Source organism: Myxine glutinosa, chromosome 3 (assembly GCF_964187855.1).
Source record: "Myxine glutinosa chromosome 3, kmMyxGlut1.1, whole genome shotgun sequence".
Taxonomy (NCBI): Eukaryota; Metazoa; Chordata; class Myxini; order Myxiniformes; family Myxinidae; genus Myxine; species Myxine glutinosa.
The window spans coordinates 108,328,073-108,355,134 of record NC_136263.1 but is presented as its reverse complement, the minus strand read 5'-3'; the positions used below and the strand labels follow the sequence as shown (position 1 = coordinate 108,355,134).

Here is a 27,062-nt window from a genome sequence, read left to right as displayed (position 1 = left end):
AACCAATCAGAGAGCAGCGAACGATCGCGTGTGCCGAACGTGGCGGGCACACTCTGCCTCGGATGGCACATTTGAGAGCGTATTCATTTATTTCACGTTTGCAAACTATGTTGGCGTTAAACTATGTTTTACAACTAATAAAAACGAATTTGCGATTCATTCGCTTTCCTGCGCGTTTGTGCACGCGATGGCGATTTCTTTACCAAACTCCGGAAGCCGTTCGCTTTGGACCAAACCATTGCATGTAAATAGAGGGGGGGGATTGTCACCACTCGCAAGCCGTTCGCTTTGGACCAAACCATTTCATGTAAATAGAGGGGGGGGATATAATTTTAGATATAGATATAGTACGGGCATGCCCTAGTTATTAAAAACCTGGTTGTATAGTACTCTTAAATTTGTGCGAGTGGCATTCATTTATTGTTATTGGTTTGGGTACAGTGGGGTCATTTATACCCCCGACCCCTAGATTTTCACCTGACCCTTCTGAGCGTGACCTTTGGACCCCTAAAACTGTACTCAGTGACCCCAATGAAATTTTTCTGATACCAATTTTTAGCCCAACCTAATACCTTTATGATGATACCTAAAATGTTACAATACAACAATTGCAACATGGTGAAATAGCCATTTACATTTCCCCTACCCCTAATTTTCGGGCTGAAATTTGCCATGTCAACAGATGATAAATTCAGCCTAATCGGCACTTTGGCAAGAGAGTTGCCCAAGCAAGCCATCCTAGACATGTGCACCATGGCACATTCTACCAAAAAACACCAAAGAGAAAAGTATGTTCTTCCATGACTACCTCAACCCTTTTTAAGCACATTTCTGCTCTCTGGCTCCCCTACTACTATGATCAATCTGACAGAATGATACAGTTCCTTGGCTGAGATAGGAGAACCTGCCGGAAGTTCAACAGTCTGTGCAGCACTTCACAAATCTAGGCTTTACGGGAGAGTGGCCAGGTGGAAGCCACTCCTGAGAAAAAGGCATGTGACAGCACACCTGGGGTTTGCAAAAAGGCACGTCAAAGACTGTGAGCGCATGAGGCAAAATATTATGCAGTCTGATGAGACTAAAATTGAAATCTTTGACTTGAATGCAAAACGTTACGTTTGGTGCAAACCCAACACAGCACATCACCCAAAGAACACCATCTCTACTCTGAAGCATGGTGGTGGCAGCATCATGTTATGCGGATATTTCTCTTCAGCAGAGACTGGGGCACTTGTCAGGATAGAAGGAAAAATGGATGGAGCAAAATACAGGAGAATCATTGAGGAAAATCTGCTATCCTCTGCAAGAAAGCTGAAATTGGGACGGAAGTCACCTTTCAGCATAACAATGACCGGAAGCACACAGCCAAAGCTACATTGGAGTGGCTAAGAAACAAAAAGATAAATGTCCTTGAGTGGCCCAGTGAAAGCCCCGATCTAAATCTAATCGAAAATCTGTGGCATGACTTGAAGATTGCTGCCCATCAACACTCCCCGCGCAACCTGACTGAGCTTGAACAGTTTTGTACAGAAGAATGGGCAAATATTGCCCAATCAAGTGCAAAGTTGGTATCGACTTATCCCAACAGACTCACAGCTGTAATTGATGTCAAAGGTGCTTCCACCAAGTATTAACTCAGGGGAGTGGACACTTATCCAACCAAGATATTCTCGTTTTGTAGTTTTAATTAATTTTCTGAAATCAATGGAATTTGCTTTCCACTTGGAAGTTACAATGTTACAATGTGTAAATAAAAGTGGAAAAAGTCTGATTTAATGCATTTTTATTCCAGGCTATAAGGCAACAAAAGGTGAAAATTTCGAAAGTGGGTCTAGACTTTCTATATTTTTTCTAGAGTATCTTGAGCATTCACTATAGTGAATTTAATATATTTGAGAATATACAGAGCATTCAGAAAATATTCAGACCCCTTCACTTTTTTCACATTTTGTTATGTTGCAGCCTTATGCTGAAATCGTTTAAATTCATTTTTTCCCTCATCAATCTACACTCAATACCCCATAATGACAATGAGAAACCAGGATTTTAGAAAGTTTTGCAAATTTATTAAAAAGAAAAAACTGAAATATCACATTGACATAAGTATTCATACCCTTTGCTATGACACTTGAAATTTAGCTCAAGTGCCTCTCATTTCTCTTGATCATCTTTGAGATGTTTCTACACCTTGATTGGAGTCCACCTGTGGCAAATTCAATTGATTGTACATGATTTGGAAAGGCACACACCTGTCTATATAAGGTCTCACAGCTGACAATGCATATCAGAGCAAAAACCAAGCCATGAGGTCAAAGGAACTGCCTGCAGAGCTCAGAGACAGGATTGTGTCAAGGCACAGATCTGGGGAAGCCTGCAAAAAAATCTCTGCTGCATTTAAGGTTCCCAAGAGCACAGTGGCCTCCATAATTCTTAAATGGAAGAAGTTTGTAACAACCAGGACTCTTCCTAGAGCTGGCCGCCCGGCCAAACTGAGCAATCGGGGGAGAAGGGCCTTGGTAAGAGAGGTGGCCAAGAACCCGATGGTTACTCTGGCTGAGCTCCAGAGATCCTGCGTGGAGATGGGAGAAACTTCCAGAAGGACAACCATCACTGCAACACTCCACCGATCTGGGCTTTATGGCAGTGTGGCCAGACGGAAGCCTCTCCTCAGTGAAAGACACATGAAAGCCCGCTTGGAGTTTGCAAAAAAGCACCTAAAGGACTCTCAGACTGTGAGAAACAAGATTCTGTGGTCTGATGAAACCAAGATTAAACTGTTTGGCCTCATTTCTAAGCGTCATGTCTGGAGGAAACCAGGCACCGCTCATCACCTGCTCAATACCATCCCAACGGTGAAGCATGGTGGTGGCAGCATCATGCTGTGGGGGGTGTTTTTCAGCAGCAGGGACTGGGGGACTGGTCAGGGTTGAGGGAACAATGAACGGAGCAAAGTACAGAGATATCCTTAATGAAAACCTGAAACAGAGCACTCAGGACCTCAGACTGGGCCGAAGATTCACCTTCCAACAGGACAATGACCCGAAGCACACAACCAAGACAACACAGGAGTGGCTTAGGGACAACTCTGTGAAGATCCTTGAGTGGCCCAGCCAGAGCCCTGACTTGAACCCAATCGAACATCTCTGGAGAGATCGGAAAATGGCTGTCTGCCGACGGTCCCCATCCAACCTGACAGAGCTTGAGAGGATCTGCAGAGAAGAATGGCAGAAAATCCACAAATCCAGGTGTGCAAAGCTTGTCGCGTCATACCCAAGAAGACTCGAGGCTGTAATTGCTGCCAAAGGTGCTTGAACTAAGCACTGAGTTAAGGGTCTGAATACTTGTCAATGTGATATTTCAGTTTTTTCTTTTTAATAAATTTGCAAAACTTTCTAAAATCCTGTTTTCTCTTTGTCATTATGGGGTATTGAGTGTAGAATGATGAGGGGAAAAAATGAATTTAAACGTTTTCAGCATAAGGCTGCAACATAACTAAATGTGAAAAAAAGTGAAGGGGTCTGAATACTTTCTGAATGCACTGTAGTGCCCGGCGATGACGCCGTAGGGCTTCACCTCCCGGTGACGCGCACCGCACCGAAAGGGCGTACTCAGTTTTCACTCTTTGTTTGTTTGTTTCTTTGTTTTTGTACACCGCTCCTCCCTATTCCATCTCCAGGTGTTGCATGATGCCATCGCCGGGCGCCAAAGGGGGCAAAAAGTGTGAACGATGTCCCTAACAATTACAGCAAAGGGAAGCTGTGCAACGAAGACCCCATATCGGTGTCTCGGCAGTTCTCTCTCAAGTTTCACACTTTCTTTCAGATGGTAATTGTCAAAGGTGAAGTACTGGGAATCGTAGACCATTTCTACTGGAAGAAAGAATATCAGGCATGTGGATCTCCTCACTATTACGTCCTCTTGTGGATACGTGATGCACCCGTCATCGGCGTGGACGATCCTAGCAAAATGCTGGACTGGATCCAGCAAACGATTACCTGCCACATTCCAGACCAGGAAAACAATTCTGACCTCCATGCCCTAGTCACTACATACCAGCTACACAAGTGTAGTGCCTACAGCAAAGTTAGGCACAAGCGTGGCAGCACTTGCATTACCAATTGCAAATACGTGAAGCGTGTGAGACTGCAAAGTTGCACTGTGTGGAGGAAAAGCTGAAAAAATGCCAGAAAATATATCAGCTTGCATGTGCGGAGTCAGAGATTAAGGTCAATGACTACAATCCTCTGCTCCTCTATCTGTGGAAAGCCAACGTAGACATACAATTTGTTTCTGAATCCTCCTTGGCTCTTGCACACTATGTGACTAGTTATGTCACTAAAGCTGAAAGGAGCAACATGCAAGACATCTGGCAGGAAGTCAGTGAATCCAAGAGTGTCTACAGTCGGCTGTGGAGCTTTGGTGTGAGAGTTTTGCACTCAAGAGAGTGTGGTTTGTACGAAGCCTCTGATATCTTGCTTGGAGATCATCTCTGTGAAAAATCAGATGTTGTAAAGTGGATATCTGTTTTGATGCCTCACAAGAGGAGTCAGATGTTGAAAAACCACAAAGTGCTCAAACAACGTCATGAGATTGACCCAGACAGTGAAGAAATTTTTGAGCAAAACCTCAACAGACCAGGTCACTCTACTCTGGACATGCTGCTACTGCTGTCTCAACAATGGATGGAGGTCCTCAATGCCAAACAGTAAATTAGAGCTGTCTCCCTCGACATATCACGTGCCTTCGATATGGTCTGGCACCCCGCTCTGCTCACCAAACTCTCCTCCTTTGGTATCCATGGAAATCTCCACGCATGGCTGGCGGACTTCCTCTCTAGTCGTAGTCAACGTGTGGCCCTGAATGGGTTTCTCTCATCTCCTCTTCCTGTTCAGGCTGGAGTTCCCCAAGGCAGTGTTCTGGGCCCTGTGCTTTTTCTGGTCTTCATCAATGATCTCTCTGACTCTCTTGAAAATCCTCTCTATCTCTTTGCTGATGACTCCACTCTCTGCCGCTCCATTCCTCATCCCTCAGATCGGCAGTCTGCAGCCTCCTCACTCTCTGCAGACCTGGACAAAATCACAGACTGGGCAAACAAGTGGAACATGTCTTTCAATCCTGACAAATCTCACACTCTTACGATGTCTCTCCGAAAAGACCGACTGGACAACCCTCCCATCTACTTTCTGAATAATCCTCTCCAAGAAGTTCTGTCACTCAAGCTTTTGGGTCTCACTATCTGCCATGATCTTTCCTGGGAAAACCACATTTCCAAGCTGGCCTCCAAAGCCAGTCGCCGACTGGGCATCCTCCGTCGTGCGAAGTCCTTCCTTGGCACACCTGAGCTCCTCACCACATACAAGGCTTTCATCCGCAGCTCCATGGAGTACTGCTCTCCCCTCTGGGGTGGTGCTCCTGCCTCACACCTAGCTCGTCTTCACGCTGTTGAAACCAAAGCGTTCAGAATGATTGGAATCTCCCGCGATGAAGCTATCTCCGAGGGCCTTTCACTTACTCACCGCAGGCAGGTTGGTGGTCTTTCCGTCTTCTACCGACTCCTCTCCGGCCTTGCTCCCACAGCTCTCTCTGGGCTCTGTCCCCCAAATATTCCTACAGGTCGCACAAGATCTGCCTGCAACCCTCTTATGGTTAAACTGCCAAAATCAAGACTCTCTGCTCACCTTCACTCCTTCATTCCTCTTTTCTCCCGCCTCTGGAACAAACTCCCTCACTCTCTTCAATCCCACTCCTCCCTCCAGGTCTTCAAAACAGCTGTTCACCACCATCTCTTATCTTCCCCCATCCAAAACCTTGATCTTTTCTACCCCCACTAATTTCACCCCAAATCCACTTTTTTGAAATACCAACTTCTTTCCTGGAAGTCCTTGGTGTCTTTGCGTTTTATACCTATCCTGCCTCCCCCCAAGCCCTCTCCCTCCCACACATCTCCCGATGTCCCTGCTCTCAAATGTTGTGTTTGTGTGCTTCCCCTTCTCTCCCCATCTTGTCTACCACTCCCCTTTTTATATACTTTGTTTGCTTGTTTGTTTGATTGGTTTGTTTGATAAATGTTAGCTCTTTCACGAGCCTCGATTCTGTATACAAAAAAACAACAAAAAACAAAACAAAAACAAACAGTAACTACTATCCCGGCAGACCAGACGACCTCAAGGACGTGTGTCTGCATTACTTTGTGGCCAACTATGACTGGTACAGCAAAGACAGCAATGGGGATAGATTTTACAGGAAGCTGTCCAAGCCCAGGCTTGTAAATCACATGCTATTTGATCCTGAAAGGGAAGATCAGAGACCAGACTTCTTCTATTCCCTGATTCTTCTCTTCGTACCCTTCAGAGACTAATGTTCTCTTCTCAAAGAGAATGAAACTGCTGAGGAAGCATTTCATCACCTCTTGCCAGTAAATTATGACTGTTTGGCATATCACTCATGACTGCAGACTATGCTTAAAGCTCAGGCAACTGTCAAGAAAATTGATGGTCAGACAGGCAGATGGAGTAGAACAAAATAACTTCAAAGAGGACGACGATCCTCAGTTGTTTGACGAAGCTAAGGCTGCTATGCGAGACATGTTCGACATGAATGCCAATACATCCATCAAACTGACTCTCAAAGAGAGGGTCACAATGTTAAATGACGATCAGAGGCGCATCTTTGAAAACGTGAAGAGTCACCTTCAACATAAATGTCAACATGAAGCTAATATAATAAATGTCACTGTGACATCAAGCCTTTGAGAATGTTCATTAGTGGTGTCAGGGGCACTGGGAAGTCATTTCTCATCGAGGCTGTAAAGGCTCTGGTTGATGATATGTGGCCATCTGACGATTTGAAGTGTGCCATTGCTGCACCCACTGGCTTGGCTGCTTTCAATGTTTGGTGGTGTGACTATTCACCAGCTGTTTCAGTTACCAGTAGAGCACGTAGGCAAGGAAGCAGGCTACTGGTCACCGTCAAAAGCAGCCCAGAAAGTCCTGAAGAGCACACTTCGTAGTTTGAAAATTCTGATCATTGACGAAGTTTCAATGGTTTCCAGCCTCAACTTGGCATATATTCACCTGAGGCTGGAAGAACTGTTTGGGGGAAACGAGTGGTTTGGAAATATCAGTGTCCTCTTTGTTGGTGATTTGCTGCAACTGCAGCCAGTCAATAGCAATCAAACTAGTGAGTCAATAGTGAGTCAATTTGCTGCAACTGCAGTTTGAGGTGATAGACAAGAAGGCTATGTGCCACAAACTGGGATGTGCAACATCTGTTAACATTTGGAAAGACTCTGTAGTGTATGATGAGCTCACCATCAATGAACAACAGAAGAAGGATGGCAAATTCTCGTATATGCTGGATTGTGTGAGATATGGTTATCTGACTGAAGAAAGCATTGCTACCCTTCAAGAACAGGTCGTTGATGGCACAGTCTTGGAAACATTTCATGATCTCCAGAATTTAGGAATGAGTCCAGTCTGTCTCTTTCCCACTCGAAAACAGTGCAATAAGGTGAATCATGACCTGCTTAATCAGTTGGACTCTGAAAAGCATGCAATACAATGCACCGACGAGGTTGACAAAACTAAAAGTACGGCCAAGTGGCATGACAAGGCAGCTAAACAGCAGAACAACCTCAATAATGACTGCAACAACACAGCAGGACTGGAAGCTGTTTTGAACCTAGTAGTTGGTGCGAGAGTCATGCTCAGGCGCAACATAAATGTCAAGGAAGGCCTCGTCAATGGTGCCATAGGCACCATCCTTGATGTACTACCAGGTCGCATATCTGTCAAGTTTGACCACCTGAGCAGTCCTTGCGACATTGAGAAAGTGAAGGGAAAATTCATAGTGATGAAAAACTACTATGTGTATCACACCCAGTTCCCGCTTATTTTGGCTTATGCCGTGACTATACACAAATGTCAAGGGCTGTCTTTGGATTGTCCAATTGTAAACCTTGTACTGCCTATGTTGCACTGTCTAGAGTGAAAACGTTGGTAGGGTTGCACCTCGTTTCATTTGACCCAGCATCTATTCGGATCAATACAAAATGTGTCAAGGAGATAAACCGATTGAGGGTACTCTACAGAAAAGACCTTCCCTTGTATGACATCCCTGCTGCATCTGCCACCAAAAAGCGCAAGCTTATTGGCGTGTGCCAAAATGACAAGCCAGCTGCAAAAAAGTAACGTACTTCTGCTGCAGAGCGAAAGGCTTCCAACTCTGCCAAGATGAAGCTTCATGCTTGTGTTGCAGAGCAAAAGACTTCTAACTCTGCTAAGACTGGAATTGACAAAGGTAAATCTAAGTTGCGGAATGAGAAGCCACAAGGAAACACTGAGCCTGAGAAGAGAGTTTGGCCATTTCGATTCCACTCAGTTGATGCAGAGTGGCAGCACGATGCTTGTGCAGCTTTATGTCTTCCGTTTGAGAAACCAAATGGAGTGAGTGCTGGTGGTCATGATGACTTGCCTCTCACTCATCCAGACATGCATAAGATCAAAGGTATAATGCCAGATGGGAACTGCATGTTCCGCTCGCTGTCATATGTCGTGACAGGTTCTGACGACCACCACGAGGCAGTCCGTGCTAAAATAGTCCAGCACATGAGTGATATTGCCCCCTATATGCTGGGACATATCAAAAGCTATTTGGGACTGAGCACTTGTTCAAGCATGGATGAGTCCATCCAGTAAAGCAAGATGGACAGGTATGCCTGGGGCATGGATCTCGAACTGCTTACCTTTGCACATTTGACCAAAACGTATGTGTTTTCCTACTCAGTGGTACCACGGAACTGGAACCGACATGGACCCCCACAATGTAGACAGAAGGTTGGCTGTCGACGTTGCAGCTAAGTCCATCTACTTGAGACACATGGGCAGTCATTATGATATGGTCATCTCAACTAAAGAGGTTTGCAGTTCAAGTGCAAACCCACCTGGGAAAAACAAACATACCATTTCAAAGCAGAATGTCAATGATGGAAAGTCAGACAAGAAAAATAAACCTGTTAATAACAGTAACCCCCAGACAGCCAGTATACAGGAATGGCCTGATCATAGGTACTATTCTATCACTGAGGAATGGCAGCGCTCAGCATGCAATATGCTTGGTCTCGTTTTCATCAGGTCCAATGGTATGAGTTGTGGTGGTCCAGATGTGATTCTTACATGTCCAGACCATCACAGATTTCAAAAAATCAAAGGCAACGGTAACTGTTTATTTCGCTCATTTGCACATATCATCACCTGCTCGCAACATGTCTGATATTGAGCCATTCATACTTTCCACTGGTGTGTCCAGTGTTGAAGTCTACATAAGAGCTTCTCGTATGAACAGTGCAGGTACTTGGGGAACAGAAAACGAAATTCTTACTCTCGCACATTTGCTGAATACCCCAGTGTATGTGTACAACAGCGAGATTATGGATTGCGTAGGTACTCCCCTATGCATGTTGACGGAAATTTGCATGAAAATGTCACGCAGATGGCTATGTACATCAGGCTGCAGCATGATCACTTTGATGTTGTTCTCTCGACTGAAAATCCACAGTAACTATTTTGGCCGTTTCTAAGTACAGGTCATTGTGTGGCCTGAGGCTGGATGAAGACATTACTCTTTGAGAAACGAGCAATAAGACAGAGCTGCAAGATACAGTCAGGGTTACTTAAGACAATATAGGAACATGTGCAGTGTTTGAAATTGCCGACTAAGATATCTTTACACTTTTGCTCCAAGATTCGGTATCCTCTCAGTACCATATACCATTGTGTTATTCCACATTGTAAAAAATTACAGAAACAAGTGAATAAAAAAAATTTATGCTAAATTAAAAACGCAATGTAGGGATGACAAACTACAGTCTAAAAAAGGTCCCAAATAAGACAGGGATGATGTTGGTTGAGAGAGTAGCTAACAGTATTGCCATCACATAACAATCCCTACATCACTGCCTCATTTACACTTCATCAGTTATTACTTCAAGCTTCTACAAACACTCCACTGGTTACAACAGTACTTGATTATCTTGTAGTGTAGCCACATACTGAGACTCTACAAATTAGCAGCCCGAGTACAATGTTATAATATCAGTACATGATCAGTAAATGAGGCAGTGATGTAGGGATTGTTATGTGATGGCAATACTGTTAGCTACTCTCTAAACCAACATCATCCCTATCTTGTTTAGGACCTTTTTTAGAATGTAGTTTGTCATCCTTACTTTGCCTTTTCACCCCTCAGCCCAAATTGGGCTAAGGGGTATTGTCGTCACGGGCGTCGTCCGGGCGTCCGTCAACTTTTGGTTTCCGTCAATTTCGAGCAGAACAGCTTGTCAGATGAAATCCATTTTTGCAGCGTGTGTTGGGGTTGAGTCGTGGAAGGTTCCTTTCGAAAATGGGCGCGCTGCGGTTTTCAATATGGCCGCTATGGCAGCCACCTTGAAATTGGTTTCCATAAATTTCGAGCTGAATGGCTTGTCTGATTAAATTCATTTTTGTAGTGTGTGTTGGGGTTGGGTACAGGAAGGTTCCTTTCGAAAATGGGCGCGCTGCGATTTTCAATATGGCCGCCACGGTAGCCATCTTGAAATTGGTTTCTGTCAATTTCAAGCAGAACAGCTTGTCCGATTAAATCCATGTTTGCAGTGTGTGTTGGGGTTGAGTAGAGGAAGGTGCCTTTCGAAAATGGGCGCTGCGATTTTCAATATGGCCGTCACGGCAGCCATCTTGAAATTGGTTTCCGTCAATTTCGAGCAGAACTGCTCGTCCGATTAAATCCATTTTTGCATTGTGTGTTGGGGTTGAGTAGAGGAAGGATCCTTTCGAAAATGGGCGTGCTGCGATTTTCAATATGGCCGCCACGGCAGCCATCTTGAAATTGGTTTCCGTCAATTTCAAGCAGAACGGCTTGTCTGATTAAATCCATTTTTGCAGTGTGTGTTGGGGTTGAGTAGAGGAAGGTTCCTTTCGAAAATGGGCGTGCTGCGATTTTCAATATGGCCGCCACGGCAGCCATCTTGAAATTGGTTTCCACCATGCATTGGCTGAGGGGTTACGCCCGCTTTGCAGTGCTATTTATTAATTTAGCATACATTTTTTTATTCACTTGTAAGTATATATGATGAAAAGATTAACTCATTGGATTATGGCATCAACAGATCAAAGGGTCATGTCAGGTAAAAATGTGATACTTGAGAACAGTTGAATGGATTCAAATCAAACTTGGTACAAGTATGTATAATGATGTAATAATGTGGGCGGAGGCATATCGGTCAACTTCGTAACATTGAAGAGCGTCGTTCTAGTTGAACACAAATCACCTTCTTACTGCTTCCAAAATACTCCAGTTTTGCAGTCTTGGACATACTAAATAAGGCAGTGTATCAGACACTGCGTCAATGACGGTAAACCTCCAGAATTTTTTATACAACCTTTAAAATCATTATTTTCTTTCAATTTAATTACATACTTGAAATTTAATTTAATTATATATGTGTGGGGTAAGGTGTTCTACAAACTCTAGTTTTCTTTGATCAAATTGTGGCGTAGATTACATTCTCCAATATAATTGTGGCGTAGATTACGCTCAATAAATTTCAAAGTACTCTTCCATTTCAAGAATTTCAAGGTAACAGCTGTACTTGTCGAACATCATAATGAAGGCGCAAATGATGTAATTGTTAACTAGATGGTATTCATAGAATACTTACCCTGTGCAGTCAACTTGTTGTGAGCCAACTCTTCTGTTTTTGAACATTTTTTTTTCTTTGATTCAATATGGCTGCCATACCACATGAGCGATGACATTATAAATTTATATTCTCTAATATAATTGTTGCATAGATCACGCTCAATACATTTCAAACTGATCAGACTAAGCGTTGTCCCTGTCGAATTATGACGTCATACTTATAGGACCAATGACGTCATCGTTAACAACACCTATTCCACATATGGAGTTATTTACAATGAGCCACGTTTCAATTTTTTTTCGTAAAAGCACTTTTGGAGATATAGAGGTGCAACGTTTTTCGGTTTTTCCAAGATGGCGCCTGCACCACATGACCTATGATGTCATGATTATCATTAAAATATTCCAAAGTATGGTGATATCGGATAATATCGGATATTATATCTATATCGATATATATATATATTAATATCGGATGGATAAGTGTTGTATTTGTTGAATTATGGCGTCATAACGAAGGCACCGATGAAATCATCATTAACATATCTTATTACCCATGGTGACAATTTTTTTTTTTTTTTTTTTTTTTTTTTTTTTGTATAATGAATCGAGGCTCGTGAAAGAGCTAACATTTATTTCACAAACAAATCAACCAGACAAACAAAATATACAAAAAGGGGGAGCGGAAGACAAGATGGGGAGAGAAGGGGAAGCACACAACCACAACATTTGAGAGCAGAGAGAAGTGTGGGAGGGAGAGGGCTTGGGGGCAGGAGGCGTGGGAGGGGGAGGGGGGGGGGGGGGGGAGAGGTATAAAACACAAGGGGACCGAAATTAGCGGGGGTAGAAAAGATCAAGGTTTTGGATGGGGGAGGATAAGAGATGGTGGTGAACAGCTGTTTTAAAGACCTGGAGGGTGGAGTGGGATTGAAGAGAGTGAGGGAGTTTGTTCCAGAGGCGGGAGAAAAGAGGAATGAAGGAGTGAAGGTTAGCAGAAAGTCTTGATTTTGGCAGTTTAACCATAAGAGGGTTGCAGGCAGATCTTGTGCGACCTGTAGGAATATTTGGGGGACAGAGCCCAGAGAGGGCTGGGTGGGCAAGGCCAGAGAGGAGTCGGTAGAAGACGGAAAGACCACCAACCTGCCTGCGGTGAGTGAGTGAAAGGCCCTTGGAGTTAGCTTCATCGCGGGAGATTCCAATGATTCTGAACGCTTTGGTTTCAACAGCGTGAAGACGGGCTAGGTGTGAGGCAGGAGCACCAGACCAGAGGGGAGAGCAGTATTCCATAGAGCTGCGGATGAAAGCCTTGTATGTGGTGAGGAGCTCAGGTGTGCCAAGGAAGGACTTCGCACGACGGAGGATGCCCAGTCGGCGACTGGCTTTGGAGGCCAGATTTGAAATGTGGTTTTCCCAGGAAAGATCATGGCAAATAGTGAGACCCATAAGCTTGAGTGACAGAACTTCTTGGAGAGGATTATTCAGAAAGTGGATGGGAGGGTTTTCCAGTCGGTCTTTTCGGAGAGACATCGTAAGAGTGTGAGATTTATCAGGATTGAAAGACATGTTCCATTTGTTTGCCCAGTCTGTGATTTTGTCCAGGTCTGCAGAGAGTGAGGAGGCTGCAGACTGCCGATCTGAGGGATGAGGAATGGAGCGACAGAGAGTAGAGTCGTCAGCAAATAGATAGAGAGGATTTTCAAGAGAGTCAGAGAGATCATTGATGAAGACCAGAAAAAGCACAGGGCCCAGAACACTACCTTGGGGAACTCCAGCCTGAACAGGAAGAGGAGATGAGAGAAACCCATTCAGGGCCACACGTTGACTATGACCAGAGAGGAAGTCCACAAGCCATGCGTGGAGATTTCCATGGATACCAAAGGAGGAGAGTTTGGTGAGCAGAGCGGGGTGCCAGACCGTATCGAAGGCACGTGAAATGTCGAGGGAGACAGCTCTAATTTCCTGTTTGGCATTGAGGACCTCCATCCATTGTTGAGAAAGCAGAAGCAGCATGTCCAGTGTAGAGTGACCAGGTCTGAAACCAAATTGATGATCAGAGATCAAGCCATTGGAGAAGAGGAAAGATTTCATATCTGAAGCAATGATGGATTCCATGACTTTGCTGATAATTGGGAGAAGGCTGATTGGTCTGTAGTTGCTGGGATCTGTTTTTGCACCTTTTTTGTGCAAAGCGGTGATGTTGGCTGATTTCCAAGCAGATGGCAGATGACCTTGAGCAAAAGAGAGGGTGAAGAGAACAGAAAGAGGGAGTGAAAGAGCGGAAGAACATGATTTTAGGACCCGTGGGCTGATGCCGTCAGGACCAGTTGCAGAATCAGAGTCGAGGGTTGACAGAAACTTTTCCACCTTGTCAGGAGGAAAGGACACAGAGTCCAGGAGCAGCTGGGTACGACTGGGTACGGTGGGTACAGAGAGGGATGGGTTTGGGACACAAGATTTAGAGGCAAACACAGAGTTGAGGCATTCAGCTTTTTCACGTGCGGAGTCAGCCGTTAAGCCGTTTGAGGTGAGGGAGGGGATGGAGGGGGAACAAACACCAGAAACAGATTTGACCAGACGCCACCAGGATTTGGAAGAGGGAGACAGATAAGAGAGTTCGGTCTTGAGAACGGTGAGATATTGTTTCCTGGCTCTCCTGAGGGTGGACACACACTTGTTTCGGGCTTTGTGAAAGGAAATGAGATTTCCTTCCGTTGGATTTGCTTTCCAGGAGACGAAAGCAAGTTGTTTCAGGGCAACAGCCTCACCACAAGATTCCGTGTACCATGGACGGGAGGAAGGGTATGACAACTGAAGACGAGATGGGATAAATCTGTGCATGAGAGAGAGCAATTTACTTTGAAAGAATTCCCAGGATGAGTTGATGTCAGAGGCGGTAGAGATGGGAGACCAGTCCAGATGATTGATGGCTGCTTGAAGACCGTGCCAGTTGGCCTGAGTGAAATGCCAGACTCGTCGATGCTGAGGAGGCTCTCTGAGAATGGTCAGAGAGATGTCCACTTTGACAAGCACATGATCAGATGAGCCGATTGGAGCAGAAGAAGAGCAGCAGACATTTTCAGGGAAGTTTGTCATAACCAAATCCAGAAGAGAAGATGCTCCGTTGACTGAGATCCGGGTCGGGAAATTGACAGATTGTGTCAGTCCCAGTGAGTCGCAGAAGTCCTTTGCTGAAGAGCCATGGCTGGTGAGAGAGGTACCCACACCCAGCCAACTGGCATGGTGACAATTGAAATCACCACATATGAGGAAGAGAAAGTTGGGATGGGTAGATAGAAGTTGGTCCATATTATCAGACAGCGAGATGCAGTTGGAGTCATCACTGTTTGGTGGACGGTGCAACACACATATGAACAAAAGGTGGGAGCGAAGGGGAAGCCGTAGCCAAAGGTATTCCTGGGGGTGAGGTGGAGAGAGGGCAGTGGAGGGCGAGTGAGGAAGAGAGTTTTTTATAAAGATAGCAACCCCACCTCTAGGACCAGGCTCAGGTCTATCATACCGGAGGAGGGAGTAACCTGGGAGAGATACCAAGGCATCAGAGACATCATGAAGGAGGAAAGTTTCTGTTAAGCAGATCACATCTGGTTTGTCAGAAGCAACCTGTATGGAGAGGTCAGTCAGGTTTGAGCGAAGGCCCCGGATGTTTGAGGTCCATACCGTTAATGAAGAGGAAGGGGGAGCATCGGATCCAGAACAGGGGGGGGAGGGGTAGGGTAAGATGTGGAAGAGGAGGAAGAGGTAGGGAGAGCTGTTGAAGGTGTGTCAGAGATTTCAGAATAGCTTGGAGAAAGGGAAGAATGGGGCAGACAAAAGGTTTGATGGAGATTGGGTGAGGCACAGTGAGGTGTTATTTAAGGAGGGGGAAGAGCGAGGCAGAAGGTTGGGGGAGATGAAGGTGAAAGTTGGAAGGGGGAAGAAGCAGGGAGGATGCTTTGAGGAGGAGGGGTGAGAGGGGAGTCTAGGAGGGGAGGAGCGAGGGAGAGTCTCGGAGCGGAGGGGTGTGGGGGGAGTTTAGGAGGGAGGGGAGGGAAGGGGCAAGGGGGGAGATTTGAAAGGGATGGGTGATGGGGAGGATTTGGAGGGGAGGGGTGAGATTGGATTTTGAAAAGTGTACGATTCATGGGAAACGAAAATTTTTTGCAAAATGAGTTTGAGACCTTCGAGTCAAAAATACGTTTGAGGACACTGGAGGAGGGGTGGAGTTCTGGATAGTTTAGGGAATGTAGAAAGGAGGAACTGTAAGAGATGGTATTATATATATTTTTTGGAATGAATAGATTTGGTGAGCAAGATGAAAGCATCCTTTTGTAGGAAAAGAAGAAAAGGGTGTTATAATATATGAGAGAAAATAGTTGTTCAGGGGAGAGATTATACATTTCTAACCACGTGATCGCGTGATCGCGAACGAAGAACGAACGAACAAATAAGAACAACAAATAAACGAATAAGACCTGGGAAGGAAATTATTATTTTATTTTTTTTTGAGTAGAGATATTAAACAAGGAGGTATGGGGTGAACGACTGGGACGAAACAGAGAACGAAAATAATTGCAGCGCATTCGACGAATTGCTGAGAGAAAAACAAAACCACAAGGTCGGAGACGGTACGGTAGCCTAAGCCTACGAGTACTAGGCCGAGTACTAGGACAATGAGCCAGGTCTCAATTTTTTCCATGGAGTGGTTTCAGAGATATAGAGGTGGAAATTTTTCCAAGATGGCACCTGTACCACGTGACCTATGATGTCATAATAATCGTTAAAATATTCCACAGGAGGAGGCCCTCATATGGTGAAAATTTCGTGTCAATCGGACCAAGAATTGCAGAGAAAAAAAATTCATACTGATCGAATAAAGTGTTATACTTGTCGAAACGTCATAATTAAAGTACCGATGACATCATCATTAACATATCTTATTCCCCAAGCAGAGTACTTGACAATGAGCCATGTTTCAGTTTTTTTCCATGGAGCGGTTTCGGAGATATAGAGATGCAACCTTTTTTCGATTTTTCCAAGTTGGTGCCTGTACCATGTGACCTATGACGTCATAATTATCATTTTAAAAATCCCACAGGAGGAGCCGCTCATATTCTGAAAATTTCGTGCCAATCGGACTAACAGTTGCAGATGAATTTTTTTTTCATACTGATCAGATTAAGCGTTGTACTTGTCTTATTATGATGTCATAATTAAGGCACCGATGACATCATCATCAACATATCTTATTCCCCATGGTGAGTACTTGACAATGAGCCATGTTTCCATTTTTTCCATTGAGTGGGTTGGGAGATAGAGGTGTAACCTTTTTCCAAGATGGTGCCCGTACCACGTGACCTATGACGTCATAATATTCATTAAAATATTCTACAGGAGGAGGCCCTCCTATGGCGAAAATTTAATGTCAATCGGACCAACGGTTGCCGAGAAAATGAATTTTTTAAATGCAGACACGGCACACGTACGACACACACAGACGTACGTACGTAACTGAATGCTTAACCCCGCTTTTCACTTCGCGAGCACAGGGTAACAACACTTATAAGTGTTGGTGGATGCCGCCACCAAAGGTGGATGAAGGTTATGTTTTCACCCCTGTCTGTTTATCTGTCTGTCTGTGAACAGGATATCTCAAAAAGTTGTGGACAGATTCAGACGAAATTTGATGGAGAGGTAGCGTATGTGACAAGGACAAAATGATTAGATTTTGGTGAAGATCTGAATATGGATTTAAATACGCGAATTATTTAAATTATTTGATAATGATTGGAATCATTGAGAGAATCTCATTGAGAGATCGGTCGAAAAGTGATATGTAACATGATATTTCAAAAAGTTGTGGACGAGTTATGACTAAACTTGGGTGACAAGAACAAGCCGAATAGATTTTGGTTCATGTCTGTTCAGCCTGGTGGAGGTATACTCTCTACTGAGTGCCATTCTAGTTCCCCATGTGGAGTTCTATACAATGAGCCACGTTTCGATTTTTTCCATGGAGCAATTTCGGATATATAGAGGCCCGTTTTTCGGTTTTTCCAAGATGGCGCCCCATAGCATGTGACCTATGACCTCATAATTACCAATAAAAACTTATACATGAGTAGACGCATACTATGGTGAAAATTTCATGTCAATCGCACCAACGGTTGTCAAGAAAATAAATAAATAAATTTAAATAAGATGGCACTGTACAATGTGACCTATGACATCATAATTATCACTAAATAATTATACATGAGTAGACGCATACTCCGGTGAAAATTTTGCGTCAAATCGGACCAACGGCTGCCGAGAAAATTAATTTTTAAAATACCTACGGCATGCATATGTAGTACGTACGCAACCGATCACTTAACCTCGATATCGCTTCGCAAGCGCAAGGTAATTCATTTTCAAAAAGTTACAGATTTGGATGAAACAGTGAGGGTTTTGGTATGCTATTAGCCAAATGATTAAGAAATCAATTATTTCACAATTATTATTTACCTATTTTAATCACTCAGTTAATCAATTCATCAATCAATTAGTGTACACAGCTCCCTCCCAATTCCATCTCTATGCGCTGCACGGTGGCAGCAGCATCCGACATTGTCACACGCTGGGGGATATGTTATTTATTTCTTTGGCATGGGGGCGGTGCACTTAGAATGTAGCTCCACTTGTGTTTATTTTCTTCCATATGATGTCTTTTAATGTTCCTACAGCCAAACATGAAAATAACAAGCAGACAACACAGATACCTAAGTTGGCTGCCATCACAACGGGGAAAGTGACCTTGGTGACAACAGTGCCCACACCTACAGCAGGCAGTACTGTTAAACCACAAAGTACTGCACCAACGGTCATTGGTGGATCCATGAACAGTGACAGCATCCTGGGAAGTAATTCTGCAGAAGTCGCAGCTGACATTGCAAAATATACCCACAAGGTATGACACACCAATTATGGTGCACGACACACACACACACACACACACACACACACACACACACACACACACACACACACACACACACACAACACACACGTATGTGTACATATTATGAGGTGAAAAGATCAGTTCTCCAACCTGAGCGTCATCTTGAAGTATCACCACAAACATTGTGCTCCACTAATGGGCAATCACAGTATTTTTAAAGCCAAAATGTGGATTGATTTTACCACAGCGAACAGTATGAACATTGGGACTCACGTAATATCTGCTGTCGCATAAATCTCCGAAAACCCTGACCTAAACCCCCTAGTTGTCCCCCGTCGCACCGCGGAGCGAAAGGGGGACTATGGTTTTCCCCTCCGTCCGTGTGCGCGTCCGTCCGTGCATCCGTCCGTCCGTGCGTGCGTGCGTAAGCGGCGGACCGAATTCTAATTTGGTGTGTGGGTGCAACTGGGCATAAGGAAGAAAGCTATTGAAAATTGGGTCGCCACGTCAAAACGCCAAGATGGCCACCACCATATATATGTCTGAACTTTGTGAGCGAAATATCTTGAAAAATAAACGAACTACTAACTTTTAATCTGGTGTGTGGGTGTATCTACGCATACAGAAGAACGCTATTGAAAATTCGGTCGCCACGTCAAAATCCAAGATGGCCGCCGCCATGTATGTCTGAACCTTGTGAACGGAATATCTTGAAAAATAAGCGAAGTACTAACTTCTAATCTGGTGTGTGGGTGTATCTACGCATACGGAAGAACGCTATTGAAAATTGGGTCGCCACGTCAAAATCCAAGATGGCCGCCGCCATGTATGTCTGAACCTTGTGAACGGAATATCTTGAAAAATAAGCGAAGTACTAACTTCTAATCTGGTGTGTGGGTGTATCTAGGCATAAGGAAGAACGCTATTGAAAATTGGGTCGCCACGTCAAAATCCAAGATGGCCACCTTGCGTCTTCCACTTTGTCAACTCATCACTCCACCGACGGGGGAACAAGGCATAACGCTTGTTGTGCATTATAATACCACAGATCAAGTCTAATCACAGCAATTTCTACATATTAAGTCAACAACAAGCATTGCCTGCCCCCCAAGCATGTGTGTGTTGCGTATATGCATGGATGTATGTATAGATGATATCGACCTGTATATATAACACAGTATGTATGTATATGATAATACAGTATGTATGCATATGATGATATGTATGTGCAGCACGTAAATATATATATATAGTTACGGATCTCGGGGGTCGGCGCTCCCCTTATCAAGGGGGGATTAATCCCCTTGTCCTTTAAGCTGGCCGTCCCGAGTCCTGGAGCTATGACGTCACTTCCGGTCAGCGCTGAATATGGTGGTAGGCCGAATTGTTCCTATTACCTAATTACCAGCGCCTTCCGGGAAGCTAGGAAATGAGCCCCGCCAGAGCCGCGGCATTAGTGGACACGCCGAGCGAAGCGACCCGCGACTCAGACCGTTAACAATGACTAACCCGATTCTGAGCGGTTTCTAATCGGGCCACAGGTACTCAATTGATAGAAAGGACGGATGCGATCGGATTAGGGAAAACCAAGAAAGAACAAGGTAATTTATTTACAAACCAAAAAGAAGAGGAAAGGAAAGAATGTACACGAAGAAGACGAAGAAGAAGCAGGACACAGGGCAGGCTTAACTACACAGTCTTAACTTACGACCCCAGACAAATATACACACTCACACGGGGATTGTAGCTGGTAGGGTGGAAGGTCCAGGTAGATGGTCCAGGCTCCAGTCGACTCCATCCAGGCTCCGGTCCCGCGGGCGAAACCCGGCAGGCAGCTCTGCGTATCGTTGGACGCGAGCGGACCTTACATATGGCGGGGGGTGGAGGGGGGGGGGGCTGGCGTCCTTCAGCGTACGTAATAATTGTATGGCTGTGCCAAACGCACCCTCTCCAAGGTTCTTTTACAGCGTCAGCGAGTGAGTCCTTTCGTAATGTGCGCTCCTGGATCAGTCCCGTTACAGGGGGTTCTTCTGCGCAGTACCATAGAAAGCAGTCCTTCAATAAAGCGCCTTTTCCAATAGTCCCTTTTCATGAGCGCCGCTGAATGAGTCCTTTACGATCAGACGTCTCCGCGCAGTCCTGTGAAAGGGCTTTTCGTTCGCGCTTTTATAACATGCGCCAAGATTACTCCACGCTCCACAAAGGCCACGCCCATCGGTGATCTTCCCTCAGCCCTGGTTGGCTGGTGGGGGCTTACCGGCCACGCCTTTGATGGCTAGTTGACGGGCCACACCTTGTTCTTGGCGTCCCGCCCCTTTTTCCTCGGGCCGACCGCATGGTTAATGGTGGCGCTTGAGCGAGCGCCAAGGCAGCGAACGCTGCTGGCAAGGCTCGTAACGGCGGCGCTTGGAGAGGGAGGTCGCAAAATGGACGGAATGGATTGGGACCTACTCTTATTCAATTGATGCAACGCAGATTCAACTATTGGAAACACGGCCTTAATGAAAACACATAATAATGAAATAACTGAGTTCCTATGGTGGCCTACGTGTTGCTTGTGGACTAACTAGGGGTGCAACCTTTAACTTTTAATGTCATATTTACAAGTGATTATTTATTTACAAGTGTGGGTTCTAAAACCGCAACAATATATATATATATATATATATATATACATATATATATATATATATATATATATATATGTATATATATATATATATATATGTATATATATATATATATACATATATATATATATATATAAATATATATATATGCATTATTGTTATGCATTATGTTTTCCACTCTGTCAAAGCGCCTTTGGGCTTCTGGAAAAGCGCTATACAAAATAAATGAATTATTATTATTATTATATATATATATATATATATATATATATATATATATATATATATATATATATATATATATATATATATATATATATATATATATATATATATATACAGACTTGGCATTTAATATGGAATTTTTTTTTTGTGGGGGTGAACTTACTTTTCAAGATGTCTAAGAACCAAAAGTTCATTGGAATTATGTTGAAATTATTCTAGATTTTGTTAATGTGACCTTTAAAAGAAACAAAAACCACATTTGACATTTCGAAACAAATAAATTGATCCTTGAAAGTGATGTAAACTGATATCGAACTCAATTCACGGACAGTACTGTGTTAAACTTCTGTACGTTTTCCAGAAGTATCTCTTTATTTTGCACATTAGCCAAAAAAAATTTCAACAAAAACAAAAGCTAAATTATGACTGGGATTACGGACAGTAAAATTACATTTCAGTACTTCGTGTAACCCCCACGAGCATTCACAAGAGCACGTACACATCGAGGCATGCTACGAGATTTGCCAAGGTTTGGACAGGAATCGCTTGCCATGCAGTGACAATAGCCTGCTGCAATTCACGCACAGAGGTCGCCTGCTGGTCCAAGTTGTCGATTTGACGCGTTAATTCTGCCCACAAGTTCTCGATCGGATTTATGTCCGGGGACATGGCAGGCCACTCCATATGCTCTACACCACGGTCAGCAAGAAAGTGTTGGATCATGCGAGCATGATGAGGCCGTGCATTGTCATCTTGGAAGACAAAGTTTCCTCGAAAGGCTGCACGAGCAAATGGAAGCAATATTTCTTCCAGAATGACCCTGTACTTGAACTGGTTCAGGTTTCCATTCAGAACAACCAGGTCAGTTTTGCCCCCTGCATGAAAAGCAGCCCAAACGGTCACCCCACCACCCCCAGCTTGGACCCTTGGCACTATACAATCTTCGTTGTGGGCTTCATGCACTTGTCTGCGCACTTGGACGCGGCCATCTTGACGATAGACCAGAAATCTAGACTCGTCACTGAAGGTCACGTGATTCCAGTGTCCTGGCTGTCATTGACGGTGCTCTCTGGCCCACTGCAATCAGCGCTGGCTGTGTTGTCTGGTGGCTTTCTCAGGGAACGCCTGGCACGATAGCCTGCTTGAACCAGTCATTGGTTGACTCGCCTTCTGGATACAGGCACATTTGTCAGTTGCTGCCACTCAGCCTGAAGCCGATTAGCTGACTTGGTACGGCCATTGCAGACTAACCGGTGCAGCTGGTGATCATCTCTCCACGTGGTTCTGCGTGGACGTCCTGGCCTCGGTATTGGAGTAGGGACACCCGTCTGAGCATTTCGTTTCAGGATCTTTGACACCTGACCTTAAGTGATGCCATATTGCCGAGCAATAGCACGCTCTTTCATGCCAGAATTTCGTAAAGCCACTACTCCATGACAAACAGCATTGTCAAGTTGACGGACCATCTCCAGAGGAAGCGGCAATAACTTTTGGAGACGTGCAGCAGTTGTTTTCCACTAATACAGAACGCAACAACCCTTATATACCCGACTGTGAAGCCAATCATCAAATGCACCTGTCCGTACATTTTGCCACGCCACCTGTGATATAATCCTGTTATTGACTTCTTGCTGCGAAAGACAATCAGTGACATGGTTCTTTCAACAAAGACATCACCGAAGGGTAAAAGAAACACCAGATTGATATACTGAGTTCAGAAAGTAAACCGAAGTCAAGAAAAAAAAAATATTCCATATTAAATGCCAAGTATATATATATATATATATATATATATATATATATATATATATATATATATATATATATATATACATATATATATATATATATATATATATATATATACATACATACATATATATATACACATACACATATATTTATTGCGAAACCGCGAATGGCAGGGCATTGTTTCAATGGAAAAAGGGGGGGGGATTGGTTCCCGAATCGCGAAATCCGCGAATATCGAGTAACAAACCGTGAATGGCGGGGCAAAATCCGCAAATGGTGAGGCAAATCCCATGAATGTAGACGATAATCCGCGATCCCGCATATGTCGATGAAAGACCCGGAATGACGGGGCAAAACCCGCGAATGTCGGCGATAATCCGCGAATGTCGATGAAAATCCGCGAATGCATGTCATGCCATTGTTTCAATGGGGAAAAGGGAGACAGCTAATTACACTAATAGAGACTGTGGAGTGTTTTCATTCTGTACAGTAACTCGCGGGGATGACGTGTTATGCAGCTGGTGGAATATCACGTGAAGCTGTTCACAGTATGAATGACGGGATGTCATGTAAAGGCATGCACATTGTGATTGACGGGATATCCCGTGAAAGCCATGAAAATGCAAAGCACACGGCAGGTCATATTCGTGGCTGGTAGAAGATGTTTTTTGCGTATGTCCAGCTGTTTTTTGCATGGCTGGCGAAAGATGGGTTTTATAAATGTCTCAAGCTAGCGGCTCGTGAAATATTTTTTTTGCGCCCCCCAAAAACCACGAATTTGCAGGACACGGCCACAACTAGGAAAAAAAAACCCATGAATTTGCGCGGAACCCTTGAATCGCGGAACAGCGAATAGCGGGGTCCGACTGTATATGTGTATATATATGTGCATATATGTATATGTGCATGTGTGCAAATGTATATTCGTATATATATACTGTATATATATATATATATATATATATATATATATATATATATATATATATATATATATATATATATATATTGTTACGGAACCGGACGTCGGCCTATGGTTCCCCTTTGAGGGGGGATTAGTCTCCTCGTTTGTTACTGACCGACGTGGTCCCTGAAGCTGCACCGCGACCTCTGTAAAGGCCGGTGCACAGCCCCGTTCGTGACCGCGGATAAGAGGGTAATTTGCCGAGCAGATGGCAGCCGCGGCACGAACTGTTAACAATGACTAGACCCGATTCTCAAACGTTGGCCAAATCGTGCCACAGGTATTCAATGGGGAAAAGACAACAACGACGGATGTAGAGGAAAGAAAGGCAAAGGGTAAGAAATACAAATATGATTTATTTACTATTTACACAATTGAAAGCAACCAAGGAGGAGGAATAATAATAAAATAAAAACAGAAGAAGAAGAAGCGGACACAGTGAAAATGCTAGCTTATCTATTACAGTCTTAATTAACCCAGGGACAGCACAAACAAAGACAGACTCACACGTGGAATTGCAGAGTGGATTGGCTGGAAGGAGGAATGGGAAGGCCCAGGTCACTTTAGGCGTCGAGGTCCGGCTCCAGGAGTAGACTTGCGTTCTTGGCGGGAAAACCTTGGTGTCCAGCGGCGCGTATCGTTCACCGCGAGCGGATGGGCGCTTCGTGCTGGACTCCGGGCTCCTCAGCTCCACTTCACGCCACACTCAACGTCCTTCCCTTACGCAACTCAGGAACTCTCCAGCGCAACTCTCCTTCCTCAGCCACTCTTGAACCCTCTCACTCAACTCCTAGAACTCTCAAAAGGCTTGCTGTCTCTTCTTTCAGCCACCAACAACCAACTCCTCACCACCGACAACCCCCGTTCTGACGTATGCACACGCGTTTTATAGCGCGCCTCGACCTCTCCCCGCGAGCTCTCTCGGCACGCCTACCGGGTCGCTTATTGCCGTGCCGGTTGGCTCACATGGCCTCCTTTGGCTCCGCCCTTGATGACGAGGGGCGGCCAACGCCCTGGATTCTGCGGCTCCTCCCCCCTCTTTTCCGAGCCCACCTCGTGGCTAATGGAGTCGCGGTGAAAACCGCCCAGCAGCTGCGGCGAAAACCCAAGCCCGAAGAAACAGCGGACTGCAGCAAACCGCGCAGAGGAATTTGTAATGCGGCTGCCAAAAGGGGCTTCCCAAGAAGGTTCTGGGGAAATTGAAAGGGGATACTACCTATTTGAATTCGGTGCAATGGAGTATTAATTAATGGAAGACAAAGCCTTAACCTAATACACAGAATAAGGAAATAACTACTGAACAGGGAGATCTATGATTTGGCTACGTGATTGCATATGACCTAACTAAGGGACGCCCTTTGACCTTTATACACAACAACTGGAGGAAGGAGGGTGATATTTTTTACAACAATAAAAAAACACGATTCTCATTTCCACAACACTGCACCCTCCTCCTCTTAGGCATGTCCCGGGCCTATTTACTTTTACTTTTAGTGTGGCACGTAGGTGTAGTTCCCTCTACATTTAACCTGACCCTGAGTGTGACAGTTTTAAAACACAAATAAATATGTCCCGCTGCTCCATTGCACCCTGCCTAACAGACTCACGCCCACAGCTAACCGAATTGCGGAATGGTCTTCAAACTAAAACACTTACGGTGGGGGCGCATTATTTACAACGACGTTATTTTATTTACAAAACGCAACCCAGGACCTGTGATTGTTCTTTTGGGGGGGAGACAGTCTGCCCTGCATCGACGCACCAGAAAGCACCCAAAACGCACCAAAGCACCCTCAAGCACCAATCGGTGCACAGTCATCATAGTTCAATAAAAATAAAAACAACAAACCCTTGGTGGTGTCTTGCTCTTCGGCTCCCTCTGCTGGCTATTGTTATCTTCCAGATGTTGTCAACTTCGTCATTTTCTTACTGGCGGCCTATTTGGACATAAAATGAAATGCACCAAACGTGTCCGTTTTTATTTATTTATGGCCCACAGGCCGACTATTGTGGTTCACCTGTGTGGCATCGGTGCCCTGTGACCAAGGTCCGCCAGCAAGATCTCGGGCCTTCACGGCCGGTTCCAGCAGAGGGGCCATGCCCCAACCCATGGGGTCCATCAGTGGTGCTCAGCCACAGACATGTGGTCCATACGTGGTGCATCGATGCAGACAGCTGTGGTTGCGAGAGTTTCGGGTGCACAATGGCGGACTCCCGCACGCTCCCCTCGGCGCCCAGTGGCGCACAGTCCTCGTGTGGGAGACAAGGGGGGGGAAAAGACAGGTGAGCGAGGGGTAAGGTCACAAGGGTACACATCAATAAAGGCAATGCAAGGCGAGGTGCGTATGGAGACGGAGCGGAGAAAAGCTCGTCCCTACCGTACGCCCCCCCCCCCCACATACTGTCTCGTCTTCCCCATATTTCCCCTATACCAAATTCGTCTTCACAATCCCTCTAACCAAAATTTGCCATCACCAATTCATCATCAATCCTCATAAGGAGGGAGAGACGGAACAACAGCACAATGTCACACCCACATCATGATGCGTCTCACATTCCAAACATTTGCACAAAAATAATAAAAACATGGCATGGTGTGGAGTCCTGTCACCTCAGGTGAGTGGATGCAGATGGTGCGAGGAGATCTCCATCCTAACTACTTTCTAAATGACTTTAATACACTTTACACTACCCGGGGTCTTCCCTGCCAATCCATTGGCCAACTTACACTATGGGTTCTAAACACCAATTCCCATTGACCAAACTGTGGTGCTTATCAATTTGGGGTCTCACTCCCCCGATTCATCTCCCGGTGCCCTTGCACAATTTCCGGGCTGAGTCGTGTAGCTCTCCCAGCAGGTCT

The 27,062-nt window shown here is 44.8% G+C and overlaps 1 protein-coding gene across 23 annotated transcripts in view; it reads left to right on the top strand.

Annotated features, from left to right (window-relative positions):
* The window catches only part of LOC137423285 (MYND-type zinc finger-containing chromatin reader ZMYND8), a 273,708-nt gene that overhangs the window by 202,538 nt on the left and 44,108 nt on the right, over positions 1-27,062 (top strand). For all 23 annotated transcript variants that reach the window (XM_078774428.1, XM_078774425.1, XM_078774421.1 and 20 more), the window contains one exon: positions 18,414-18,637. In XM_078774428.1, the coding sequence (XP_078630554.1) occupies positions 18,414-18,637 (224 nt within the window). The remainder of the gene's footprint in view (positions 1-18,413; positions 18,638-27,062) is intronic.